The sequence below is a fragment of the Anneissia japonica genome, unplaced genomic scaffold (genome assembly GCF_011630105.1).
Source record: "Anneissia japonica isolate Jap-2015-1 unplaced genomic scaffold, ASM1163010v1 scaffold3867_len840240_cov202, whole genome shotgun sequence".
Lineage (NCBI taxonomy): Eukaryota > Metazoa > Echinodermata > Crinoidea > Comatulida > Comatulidae > Anneissia > Anneissia japonica.
Window position 1 is genome coordinate 372861 of NW_022715965.1, and position 13814 is coordinate 386674.

The 13814-nt window shown below is 34.7% G+C and overlaps 2 protein-coding genes across 2 annotated transcripts in view; both read left to right on the forward strand.

Moving 5' to 3' along the window:
* The first annotated feature begins 1380 nt into the window (after nucleotides 1–1380).
* LOC117109516 (TBC1 domain family member 7-like) lies at nucleotides 1381–6651 on the forward strand. The gene is made up of 7 exons (XM_033251888.1): nucleotides 1381–1580; nucleotides 2676–2756; nucleotides 3780–3964; nucleotides 4354–4494; nucleotides 5008–5153; nucleotides 5926–6055; nucleotides 6239–6651. The coding sequence occupies exons 1-7, from the start codon at nucleotides 1475–1477 to the stop codon at nucleotides 6323–6325; spliced, it is 876 nt and encodes a 291-aa protein (XP_033107779.1). The 5' UTR covers nucleotides 1381–1474; the 3' UTR covers nucleotides 6326–6651.
* Nucleotides 6652–9624: 2973 nt separating this feature from the next.
* Nucleotides 9625–13814, forward strand: part of LOC117109519 (adhesion G protein-coupled receptor L3-like) — a 24177-nt gene continuing 19987 nt past the window's right edge. The window contains exon 1 of the mRNA XM_033251893.1: nucleotides 9625–9960. Coding sequence (XP_033107784.1) covers nucleotides 9958–9960 — 3 coding nt within the window. The 5' untranslated portion in view covers nucleotides 9625–9957. The remainder of the gene's footprint in view (nucleotides 9961–13814) is intronic.

Below are 13814 nucleotides of genomic sequence, written 5' to 3' on the forward strand. Positions count from 1 at the left end.
GTCATAATATTTTTATTTTACGTGTTAATAAATTTTGAGAACTATACCAGAGGTGAAGGCCTCATAATTCGACATCGAATCCTGAACTTGTGACGTGATTTCTAACATTTATTCAAAAAAGAGTACAATAGTTTACCGATAGAAACATTGTAAAACAATCAATTATCAGTCATTATTATACTTTTTTTAAAAACTTCAGTAATTATAAGATAGTATAATACATACTCCAAGTATGTAAATGCACGCCATCGTGTCGGGATTCAATATTTCGACATTATGTCATCGTCAGGAATGATGATGACATAATTTAGCAACTCTTTTTCTACATGTTTTATTTTAATTTGCAATGCCATTATAAAATTATATTTGCCTGAGTGAAAAATATACAGCTTAATCCATACTGATCCATGATTGGATAGAAGTTTTATGGTACTTCTTGCATTTGACTACTTGTCAGCCTACTACCTTTACCCCTGACGTTTTATTAAAACAACAAAATAATGAATGAATTACAGTCTAAATGGCTTCTATTTGTATCATCAGGAATGATGATGACATAATTAATGTCGAAATATTGAATCCCGACACGATGGCGTGCATTTCGATACTTGGAGTATGTATTATACTATCTAATCTGAGATTAATCAGTGGACCTTTCGGTTTTTTCATTAATTATTTTACACTATTTGCAAATAAAAAATATTGTTATTGTATTAGCTATAAATAATTTAATTCGTGTTTTTAGGTAAGAAAACATGTACGGTATTATTATTATTAGTAGGCCTATGCCTATATTGATGAAAGTCTCAAGAATTTTCCGAGTCTCAGCTTAGCTCAGTTAATAACTTACTTATACTATGTACAAATTAGGCGATTCAAATATGGGATTGAATTTTTCAATATGTTTAGCTAATAGTAATACAGGCAGTACATCTACTCAGTAACTTAATTCTATTCTAAAATTCTGAACAAACGTCCTTCTTGGCATCATTAAAACTGCGGTGGATGTCATTCCTTGCTGGTAAGTTAGGAACTCATTTTCTACATGTTTTATTTTATTTGCAATGCCATTATAAAATTATATGAGTGAAAAATATACAGATCCATACTATTTAATGATTGGATAGAAGTTTTACGGTACTTCTTGCATTTGACTACTTGTCAGCCTGTAACCTACCTTTATCCCTGACGTTTTATTAAAACAACAAAATAATGAATGAATTTCAGTCTAAATGGCTTCTCTTTGTATTTATTTATTCATTTATTTATTAGGGGCCTATAGGCCTATATTTCAATTAGTAAATTGATGTTGTCGCAGCATGTCTGTATCCACCACAGGACGGCAGGCAATGAGTCTATTTAGTCAATATTATTATTTTGTCGACACTCGATAGAGAGAGGGAGAGGGAGAGAGACGTGTGCGAATGGGCTTTGGGCTAGCCTAGCCTAGGCTTACGCTAATCTTAACTTCGAAATGACAGAAGATAGGAACTTCCGGTCACATTACTATGAAAAAGTTGGATTTCGTGGAGTTGAAGAAAAGAAGTCTCTACAGATTCTCCTAAAAGATGACCCACTAGGTAGTCTGTTATCTTTTTGTTCAGGATTAGTTAGGTCTAGCTAGGCCCACGCCACGTCATGTCGTCCATCGTGCACATCAGAATGGAGAGGCATGCTTGGCGGATGGTCTCGCCGGGATAGCATACTTGTGCTCGGCCAGGCTGGGCTTTATGATGAGGCTTAGTTATCAGATGTAGGCAAGCCAGGGACATTTTTGGGATTTTTTTATTTTTTCATTTTTTAAAGCTTATAAATTTGTTGTATAATTAAAATCATAGAAATATAGATATAAAGTGGAGGAAGGAAACAGTTGAAACATCAATAATGATGGTTTTTATTTTCTATATTTTACTATATTTCCATTTATATGTGTATTTTATATTAGTAGCAGACGATTCAAAGTTAATGATATGATTAAGTACAGTACATGAACTCATGTGACACATTTCACTGCCATCTCACGTGTTTGTACCTAAAAATAGCTAGTCTATTTTTTAGCATCTGACCTACTTCTGTCTTTTCCAGTAATGAGCCCACATTCCTGAAGATGGCATTCAAAAATGTCGCTTACACTCAAGAGTACCGTGGGAAACTGTTAGTGGGGAAGTTTTTTTCCGATTTTTTATAGTTATTTTCCAGAAATAGTACATGTAGAAATTTATTGAAGGCTTAAAATGGAATATATGTAGTGTGGGATAATGCCCAAATGGCACTCCATACAAAATTCAGCGCGTCCGAAGGTGTCGGCAGCCAACTAGGCCTTTACTGTAGAGGCTTTTGTAGCCCTGGCACTGGCAGAGCTCTGGACAGTGGTTGGGGTAGTACACAGTCTGGTGCCTTGTAGAAAAATCTCGGAAATTTAACTTTGTTTTGAGATATCTTAGCATTATACTCAATCACTGGTGCTGCCACTGTAAGGTCCCTCCCTATCTGTTGTGGGCACCCTCTTCCAAAATCTTTCTTATTTGGGCTATAATCCTTGGCTATAATGCTTTGTAGCAAATTTGTCTTTATTTTTCCGCCAAACAAAATCTTTTCCCCTCCCCTGGAGTCTGCTTTCTGCTGCCAGTAAATGTCTTTTAATTGTGTGCAAGTCTTTTTCATTTTATGTTTAGATGATCAGAAGCTGGCTGTGTTCTGTCAGAGATTTCCAGTTCCTGTTATGTACCGTCAGCTTGTATGGAAAGTCTTACTTGGTAATGTGCACTAGGACACTTATTCTCCATCTAATTAAAGACCACCTCCAATTAGAGACCACCTCCAATTAAAGACCATTTTTCTGTCGTCCCATTTTAACACTGTCTTTTATCTTTATTATTCTAATTACAAACCAAAGCTGCGAAAGACCATGGAAAGCCCGGTTCCAAAAGTGGTCTTTAATTGAAGGGAGACCTGTATGCATTTGTGGTTGAATTTTGTTTTGTCACATGATTCTCGGGCGTGGATCTAGTAGGGGGATATTCTGGATCCGCCCCTGATTCTATACAAACTTGCACACAGGTGGGAGACAGAAACTATGAACATCTATGGAAAATAAAGGAACAAGTGTGGCCACAACCCTGTACAGTATAACAGTAGATGATAAAAAATGTAGACGGATAAACGACCGTAACAAAGGTCATATTGCGGGGTTCACATTAGCATGTGGCGCAGCGTGTAAGGTGTTGAACTTCCGATTGTGAAATCGGAAGTTCGTGACCGACGCTCGTCGCATTGCTTGTGTCCTTGGGCAAGGCACTTTGCTTGCGTTTGCCTCTCTCTACCCAGGTGTATAAATGGGTACCTGGTAATAAGATGGTATGGCGTTGAATGTATGAGTCGTGCGTGTTCAAGCAGCAATGACCAGGGATACTCCTCAAGGAGCAGAGAAAGTTGCACTATGTGCGGATCTTCCAATTCAGTATCCAGAGACCAGGGAAATAATGATGAAAGTGCCTTGTATAATCGCTTGTAAAATCTGTGGATTGTGAAAGGCGCTGTATAAATTATGGTTCTATAATATAAAAAAAAAGGCAAAATTATACAAACTCTTCCAGAAGAAGATTGCTTCTTTCCTGCATGACAACAGTCTATCATCACCATCATTACAACTATGCTCAGCAACATCAACACACATTCATCAATAATTAATAACAAAAGGCCATTTTACATTATTTTTATAATTAAAGTATTTTGGTTGTTATTGTAATTGAAATTATTATTGTGGTTTATTTGTTCAGGAATTCTACCGGTCCATCAATCAGTCCATCAGTTTGTTTGGAACCAGAGAACTCAGCAATGTAATGATCTCCAGAGGTCACTTAAGGTCATGAATATCATCAATGATGAAACATCTGAGGCAGAGGTCATCTTTAAAATGTTTCTTCTACAAGAGGGGCTATTACCACTTGAAGATGAAAATCTTGTATGGGATCATTGTTCTCTCCAGATTTAACATTATAATCGTCATAACAATCATAACAATCATCATCATCATCATCATCATCATCATCATCATCATCATAATAATAAATAATAATAATAATGATAGTAATAATAATAATAATAATAATAATAATAATATAATAATATTAATTATACTTTGTACAGTGCTGGTGATTGAACTCTTTGAGTTTGATAAGTTTGGTAAAATAAAAAAAAAGTGATGTAACCCTATAAAACTGAAACTATGCTTAAAGACACCCACTTAACTAATTGGTTAAACTATCTCTGTCTTGTAGTTCAGGCTTATTACATTAGTAGACACAGTATATCTTTATATAAATAATAACTGTTTCTTTCTGTAACTTTCAGCATGATATTGAAGACTCCATCATATCCCTCGATGTTGCTACGGCAACGTGTGATATGACTGAGGATTTCGACGATGCTTATTGGTTGGCTTTTAGAATATATCAACTCCGAGAAAAGCATGCCGATCTCTTAGAAACAATGGTAATTATATGAGTCATTAACATTATCATTGGTCCTTTTCTATGTAAAGAATGTGATCCGAACTATTAATGCCCAAAAATGTTGCTTGTTTTTTTTCTTCCAGATTTACTCTTCCATTTTTAAATTTCATGGAATAGAGATCCGTGAGTCTTTGTGCATTAAACTCTGGTCAGTTATTGCACCATGTGCCTTCCATAAGTTAATATTCCAGAGCCACAGGGCTCATAGGATACTTACCTCCAGTTTCAGGTAGTTTGAATTAGATAAGTGTGATGCTCCCCCTGGGTGGGATGCTTGTTCACTGCAGGTTACTCCCAGTGCTTTGCTGGTGCCTTGCTCAAGACACAAGCAAAATGCACAGCGAAGGATTGAAATCCTGACCTCGAGGTTGGGAAACCAATCCATATCGACTGCACCAAACTGCTTCCAATGTGTCTTCCATAGTATTAAGAATGCTATCAATTTCTTAGTTTTTCTATATTTTATTGTTTTATTGTATTATTTTCTCCACAGCCGTCTTCTTTCATTAGTTACCTTACAAAGGAAGATCCTGTGTTGTATGAACATTTGGAGGCCTTAAAATGTGTTAAGAGGTTGCCATACCAAAAATGGTTCCAGTCGCTTTTTTCCTCTGTGTTTCCAGTCAGCACTGTCGAAAGGTAATACAATTTTCATTAATTGATTTAAAAATACAATTAATTGAAACAGAGAAATTTTAAAAGTACAGTAAACATCAAATAAGCAAAACTTCAAAACAAGAGACCAAATTTGAAGTGAGCGATTGGTTGAAAGGTATTGTTTCTTCTTGTGCTGAAGACACCTGTTTAAAACGCAGCCAGCATCTGGATTTAATTGAAGTCAAAAAGTGCCACATTCTCTGCTTCCTGGGGATCATATCTAGCTGAGTACATCCAATGCCACAACATTCTCTTTGGTACCCATTTATACTCTTGGGTGGTTAAAGAGGAACAAAAGTAAAGTGCCTTGCCCAAGGACGAAAGCGGGATGTACAGCAAAATTGTGGAACTACTGACCTTAAGGTCAAACGGTCAAACTTGAACTGCATCCACTGAACAATCACATATTTTATACTGCAATTAAATTATTATTATTTTCTTCCATTTTCATTTTATTTGATTTTATCTATTTCTTGCTCAGTAAAATTTTACTTCTGTGGATCTGCAGAAATAATTCGTCGCTCACATCACGAACTAACACAATTAAATTCAATTGTGTTAGTTCGTGAAATCGCTGCTGTCGTTAAGGACTTTTTGTGTGGTAAAGAATACAAAATTGCTTGACAACCAATACGCGCTCGTTTTGACGCGCTACTGTGATTTCACGAACTAACACAATCTACTTTGATTGTGTTAGTTCGTGATGTGAGCGACGAATTAATGCTTTTGTATTAAGCAAAATTTTCTTTTTTAGGATATGGGATCGCTTCATTGGTGGATCTTGCAAGTTCCTCGTCTTTGTTGCCATAGCTATTTTTCTCACTTACAAAATGCAACTGATAAATACCAAAAAACAACAAGATCTTTTAAAGTTTTTAGAAAAGGTGTGTATTCTTTAAAATAATAGAATAAGTTCCAATAAGTTTGCATTTTTTTTTTTTTTTTTTTTTTTTTTTTTTTTTTTGTAGCTTGTAATAGATTTTTATACTTTTAGAAATGATCAAGCTGGCATCCAACCAACAGGTTATCAGACAGTCAACTTACAGTATATTAATTTCATCTTTCAGCTACCTTGCGACCATTGTGATGTAATTCTGATGAAGGCTTCTGAGCTTTGGGAAAAATATGGGTGTACTAAAGCTGAGTTGTTGTGATGGTAGAAGATAGAGTGGGGATTTAACTCATGATTAAAATGGTTTTGAATCGTTGAACATTATAATTGGTCCTATCCTATTCTATTTTTAATCTCGCATTTCTATCTAAAATACTAGCATCAGAAAAAAAAACATCAAAAATGGAAATATAAATATAGAATTTTAGTATCTAAAATATTATGTATTAAGTTTTTATTGTATATAATTTTGTAAAAGTTGGAGAGATAAAATGAAAATTATCAGAAATGTTATCTCCACTCACAAAAATTGGATTAATAGATGTCAAACCTGTTGAAGTCGAATAAAGCTATCCAATTTGACTTTTATTTCTTTGAGTTTTATTTGTTTATCGTTTTGATTTCACAGAACCAAGGAGGAGTGAAGGATGAACATATAGTATTTATAGTTACTGGCATAGCGCCCTCTCCTGTCCATAAACGCTATTAGAGAAATGGAACGAATCTATCGCTTTTCTTTACTCGGGCACACCTACATCATTACAATATTCCAGTACTGTACATTTAATGTTTGTAAGGGGTTTTGGCGAATATTTGGATAAAACAGGAGATAATGGTATTTAGGATCTATAACGTATGTGAATCAAGGTGAATCGTATTCGAAATAAATTATTTTGAATAAACAGCCCCTCGATGATTACTCCCCCCTTCCCCATCTAGAGTACCATTTGGAATAAATGCCTATTTTGTTAACAAATCTAATGGAAGCAAAGTCATTCTCAACATATTCTATTAATATTCTATTTTCTGTAGAATTACTTTTTTCTAACCTGTTTGAGATAAATAAGTCTTTATGATCATGCAGTAACACATTACAGCGAAAATGAGCGGTGGCCTACGTATCCATTACAAACACAAAAACATAATAATAATAAACGCCTCGCTTGAGTAAACGCCCCCTCAAAGAATCCCTTCTCAACAATAATTGCCCGAGGACGTTTTTGAATATATTCATTTGAATTGAATTGAGATTAATCATTAAAAATATCATCGCCGTAGCAATTAATCTCTGCGTTCACAGTTGAATAATATATTTATTAAGCTTCATTATTGGAAAATTCTCAATGAAGAAACATATAAAAGGGTTATACACAAACAAAATGCTAATGCAAAGGAGAAATGAACAGGTGTCAAGCATTTCAATACATCCCTTCAAAAATAATTTTCTTTATTATTACGAGGTATGAGAACGTTGATTTATTTCACGTCTATCTCTAGAAGGTATATTGACAAGATATTTATAAACGTCATGCTAATTATATGTAGTTAAACGTCATATTGGACCCTGGGAAAATTGGCATTAGATTTCCTAGGTCTCTGATATAAATGGCATATCTTTGATGAATGTGCCTATTAACGAGCCGGATTAGGCAGTATTCTGTTATATTGGGCATCGGTGGCCTTGACGAAGAAGAAGACTATTAACGATTTGAAGGAATATTGGGAACTGGATGTGTGACGTGTACAGTATTTGTCTGCTGTACGGTGAGCTGCATTTAGAAAACGAAAGAAACGCAACATGGCAACGATTCTGTAGAGAAGGAAGATTAAACAATAATTATTAGATGTGTGTATTTGTCTTTGCTGTACGGTGCGTGTGCGCTGTATTTAAACGCTAATGGACTGGTAAGCTTAATTACATAGAAATGGTTTTGATTGAAACAGTATTGATATTAAAAGACTGATTGTGCTTTACACATTATAAAACAATGAACTTTTAATATAGATCCATGATAAATGCCAATAATTATTCTTCAAGTATTCTGTTTGAAATTGATTGAGCAAGGACATGAAATCCCATAATTTTGTAATTTTGCGTTTCTTCATTTTTCTCAAATCGTTGATAGTCATCGTCAATCATGGTCAATGTCACGGATGCCCACTAGGCCTAAAGGTAACAGAACAATTACTGCCTATTCTGATCATTAATATGCACATTTATCAAAGACATGACATTTACCGGAGACCTCGGAACCTAATGCCCATTTTCCCAGGGTCGACTATGACGTGTAACTACATATAATTAGCGACGTTAATAAGCCCTATAACGATTAACGTCTTGTCTCTCTAGAGATTATAAAATAAATCAACGTTCTCATACCTCATAATAATAAACGAAATGATTTTTTAAAAGATGAATAGAGTAGAAATGCTTGACACCTGTTATGGTTTACTTGGTCCTTCCCCATACACACACGCCCTTTGTGAAGAGACGCCACAACAAACGAATAGCAAAACTTCATCTTGAGCCTATTTTAGGCCATTTTTTTCCTGATGTGTCGTCAATGTATCATTGGTATCTGGGATTGCATTCAATGTACCAAGACAATTAGCACATGAATTTATTATTTCCTGCGTTTTAATTTACTTAGAATCCCATATTTATGATTATACTTTATTCAAATGATCGTTAGGCCTATTGGGTCGGGTAAGCCTAGGCCTACTGTACATAGCCAGGAGATGATGATACCTCAGCTGCTGACGCATAAGACAGCGGGTGAGATTATTATCATCTCCACATTCATTCATTCATTCATTCATTCATTCATTCTTTCGATCGTTCGACCTTCACTCATTCATTCAATCATTTATTTATTAATTAATTACATGATTATACTTTATTCAAATGATCGTTAGTCCTATTGGGTCGGGTAAACCTACTGTATATAGCCAGAAAATGATGATACCACAGCTGCTGACGCATACGACAGCGTGTGAGATTATTATCGTCTCCACATTCATTCATTTATTCATTCATTCATTCATTCATTCATTCTTTTTTTCTTTCGATCGTTCGACGTTCACTCATTCATTCTACCATTTATTTATTAATTAATTTACACCTTTAAATGGTAAAAGTTCAGCTGTGAAATTAAAGAGAATAAAAAAGTAAAATAAGATTTATAAAAAGGAAAAACTTAGTTATTTATAAAACTAAATAATAATAATATAAAAAATCAGTTATTTGAAAAACATTCCATCAGTGATAGGCCAAATATATGTAGGCCTACGTTGGGTTTTTTTCATCACCTTAAAACATAATAAGAATATGCCTCCGCATATGGACAAATGGAGAGAACATTAACAAATACAATACAATATTTCATAAATAGGATTTTTTCTGAACAGCCCAATTTATGCCGGCAATTTTAAGATTTAGTTGTTATCTTTTATTATGATCTTTTCCCGTTAATATGGTTCTACCATTTCGCGAGTTAAGTAGAAAATTTAATATATCTACGCATGCGTCATCGATAACTAATTTTGCTCAGGAGCATCGAAGGCAGGCAGACAGTAGCAGTTATTAATATGGTCAACGTAGAAGCGGCATTTAATCCAGCATCTCCCCACATTGTTCCTGTGTATATTATATAGAACGCATTCAAAGTACTGTACCAATAAGCCTATTTACATATGTAAAGCTTGGTTCCAAGAATTCAATTCGGTTGCGAGAGCTGGAGAAGATGATATCGGAGTGTCGTTAGCGCGTCGTTGCTAAGATGTAGGCCTAGTTACCTATCAACTGTGTTATGATACGGCGGTACAGGTAACATCCGCAATAAGAAGCGTCTATTGTTGTTTTTCTCCATGAAGCATTGACGTAAATACTATGAGATGGTAAGTAGGTTTTGGATTTGCATTTATGTCGACGTCGTTGTTACCTACTAATTATTACTGCAAGAAATCATTTATAATGATAAGGGAATTATCTCGAAAATTCATGGGCTTAGGCGCGAAAAGTAAGGTTATGGCCGGTAGTATACGTGGAAAGTAATTATCATATAAATAATTAATCTATACTTGAAATAATTAGCCGTACAAATTGAAAGTATACGATCACAAACAACCCGATATATTATTAGGCTAATATTATTTTCCTGAACAACCAAAGCTAGCATTTTAATTCAATCGCTGGCTCTTTAATTAATTAGGCCTATTTTTTTAATAATGAGCGACCACAGTTAATCTTTATTAAACTTTCAATTGAATAGGACTATTAGAATAGTTACCTCTTTAAATTACAAATATATTGATAGATAATACCGTTTTTTGTTCTTTGAAAGACACTGAAGTCGACTGGTTTCAATTCATAATCCTTTCGCCAGGTAAAAAATATCTTTAAATCAGAGAAAACAGATTTGTCTCGCAGTGACCCGAATTGGAAGTGATATTGGTATATAATTTTCCAATTTGTTTAATTTCAATAGAAATTGTAAAAAGTTGCTGTTAATTTATTATATGTATTTCAGCATTTTTTTTTTTTTTTTTTTTTTTTTTGTGTGTGTGAATGCAATCATTTGGTACCCTCAATCAGGGGTAGCGGGAGGATTTGCTCGACGGAGGGGCCGATGTCCCCGGCGAGGGGGAGGGGGTGGCCATGTCCCCGACGAAAGAAAAGTGGGCGTGATCTGGCGTCGCTCAAAATCTCTCGAAAGTGTTCTAGGGGTTTCAAATGTTTTTTTAATTGATTCTAAATTTGTAGAAAATACAAATAATAGTAATTGTGGTTTTTCTCCCCGACAGTATTTTATCAAAGTGGAAATTCAGTCACGCCTAAATAATGAAATGTGGAATCGAAATCGTATTAATACATTGTATAGATGATGGTTTTTGACGTCCTTTACAGATATCCAACAATAACTTGAACGTCATTGTGAGTCAGTCCAAAGTTGCTAGCAGTTACAATATTTAAACATGATATATTCCGATCGTTTAAATGAATATTTAAACAAATAGGCTTTTGGCGTATTTGTTTTTCAATCAATGAAATGGCCTCATTAGCTTTACGAATATCGCGCATCTCATTTTGCTACTACAAGGTGACCTACATGTACCAGTACCGTTTACACATCCACATTTTTTTTTTATTTATAAGCACATACACACATCATTAAACATAGCTTTGTGTATACATCAGCCTCTTTGTGTAAGTCTTAGTATAGTGTACATAATGCTTTATGTAATCAAATTAGCATAACAGCATATGAAGAACATGAAGCTTGATGCACGGTTGTGATGAAATCATGTAGATATATATATAAGCCATCTTTTTGGCTATTTCTGTCGGTCATTTACATAGATTTAGTCAATTAATTAATCGTTTAATAATCAGTCAGTCAATCTGAGTCAGCAGTCAGAGTCTTGTTCAGTCAATCCTTCAATCAGTCAGTTTGGTCATCCGTCCGTCAGTCGGTCGGTGTGACGGTCGGCCAATCTATCAATCAATCAATCAATCAGTCATTTAGTCGATCAATACATCTACCTTTCTGTCGATCTACCAATCTATATCAATCATTTAAGCCTATCAATCACGCAATCTACATATCAATCAATCAATTATTTTGTCGATCAATACATCAATCTACCTTTCTGTCGATCTACCAACCAGCATCAATCAATCATTCAAGCCCATCAATCACGCAATCTACATATCAATCACTCAATCAATATATCAATCAATCGATTGATCAATCAATCATTTTGATCACTCAATCAATGCACTTCACGTGTAGCATGGATACCTCGATGCTTATAGAGAGTATCAGAACTAACAATACCGTAAATGCTCGAATAAGCGCCGCTCTCGAGTAGGCGTCGCTCTCAAATATGCGCCACACCAAACCTTTTTTTAGCTAAGTGCCGCGGCGCTTAATCGAGAGTTTATATATTACCATGTGTGTAATGAAACAATTTGAAAAACAGGGTTTTAAATACAATGTATACAGCGTTAAAATGGAATATATAACACAATGAAGACAGAGGCATGAAGTAGGACTTATGTAGGCCTACCGAACTACGGAAATACGTGAGATAATATGTAACATGGGAACGGGCATTTTTTTTATAAGCGTCGCTCTCGAATAAGCGCCGAACTTGAAGGACAGCGAGCATAAATTCATTGACAAAAGTCCGATATTAGGCCTAGCAAGAATAATAACATGATAACCTTTAGGCTATAGCTCTTGCTTCACAAGGTTAGACCATAAATCCATAATGTACGAACATAAACTGTCGGAAGACCAGGCCTACTAAAAATGTCTAAATATACTGTATAAATAAAATATATTTTACGAGTGTTTGCATTCGGATTATGCATCTCGTAAAATATGAACTTTTTGTAGTGTCTAAAACATGTTGGCCGGTACCGTAATTCTATAACCGCAGCTAGTGTAATTATAATATTCGTGAAAAATTCAAACGAAGTGTCTTTCAATGTTGTAGGCCTATCTCAGCTGCGTCTTAAAAATATCTAAATGCAGCCGCTCTTATTCATTATGTTTTCGGATTCATTGGCGATGAGTTCGCTATATCGCTATATACAAAATACTGTAGTTATAAATTAGTGATTATACGTAACGATTTCACGTCTGAGTATTTTTATGGAAAGACAGAAGTGATTTGTCTCGTTATGAAGATTACTGACGTGCCTAATGTGCGACCCATGTTCTGTGGTCAGCATATTTCGCTAAGTGTTTAATTATTTTCGCTTTATACCTAATCCATATTATTAAATCTAGTTATTTAACATTACTTGAGTGAATATGTTGTGAATATTTGTAAAACTTTTTTTTTAAATATAAGCATCCATTATTATTTTTTATTTATTTGTTTGTTTACAATAACTCTTTGACAGCAACGCTGACCCTGAAACAGTGCCTGTGGAAAATTTAAATATCCTGAATTTTCGTTGTCCTGATTGGCTGTAATAATAATGCTTTGCGTATGTTCTTCTGGGTGCAAGCTCCTTGATTGGAGTGCGTGATGCCTGCGGGTCTATGATTGGAGGATATGTGAGAAAGCCACCCGCGTGATGACGTACGGTATAAACCCGGGCACCGTTAAAGAACAAGCGTACATGATTTCACATTAATTATCTGCTGGATTTCTTTCCGAGAGCTCTATAAATTGATTAACATAAAGTCAGAACAGAGTTTGCAATGCAAAAATGTATTATAATGAACCTTGCATTAAGAAGCGCTATTCAACATGATGATACTGATAGTGGTGTTGATGAGGATGCATGATAATGGTAGTGTTGGTTATGATGATGACGATTATGATGATGATGATGAAAATTATGATTATGGTGATGAAGATTATAAGGATGGTGATGATGATTGATGATGATGATGATTGTGTTTATTATAATAAAAATAATGATGATGATGATGATGATTATGTTTATTATAATGAAAGTATGTGGCGGATCAAGTAATTCAAAATAAAGGGGGCCCGGTGAGGTACTTTCACAGATGGAGGAATTATACCAAATTGTGATTATGGCACCTCTAGATAACTTAAAATGTGAATTCCCCGTGAATCTGACACTGATAATCATTACGGTATGCTCATACGGTTTAGTCTTCAGTGCAGTGAAGCTGTTCAACATCTTCCTATATGAGCAGTGCTATTATTTTTTATCTATTTGTTTTTTTTTATTTATCTATCTATCTATCTATCTATCTATCTAT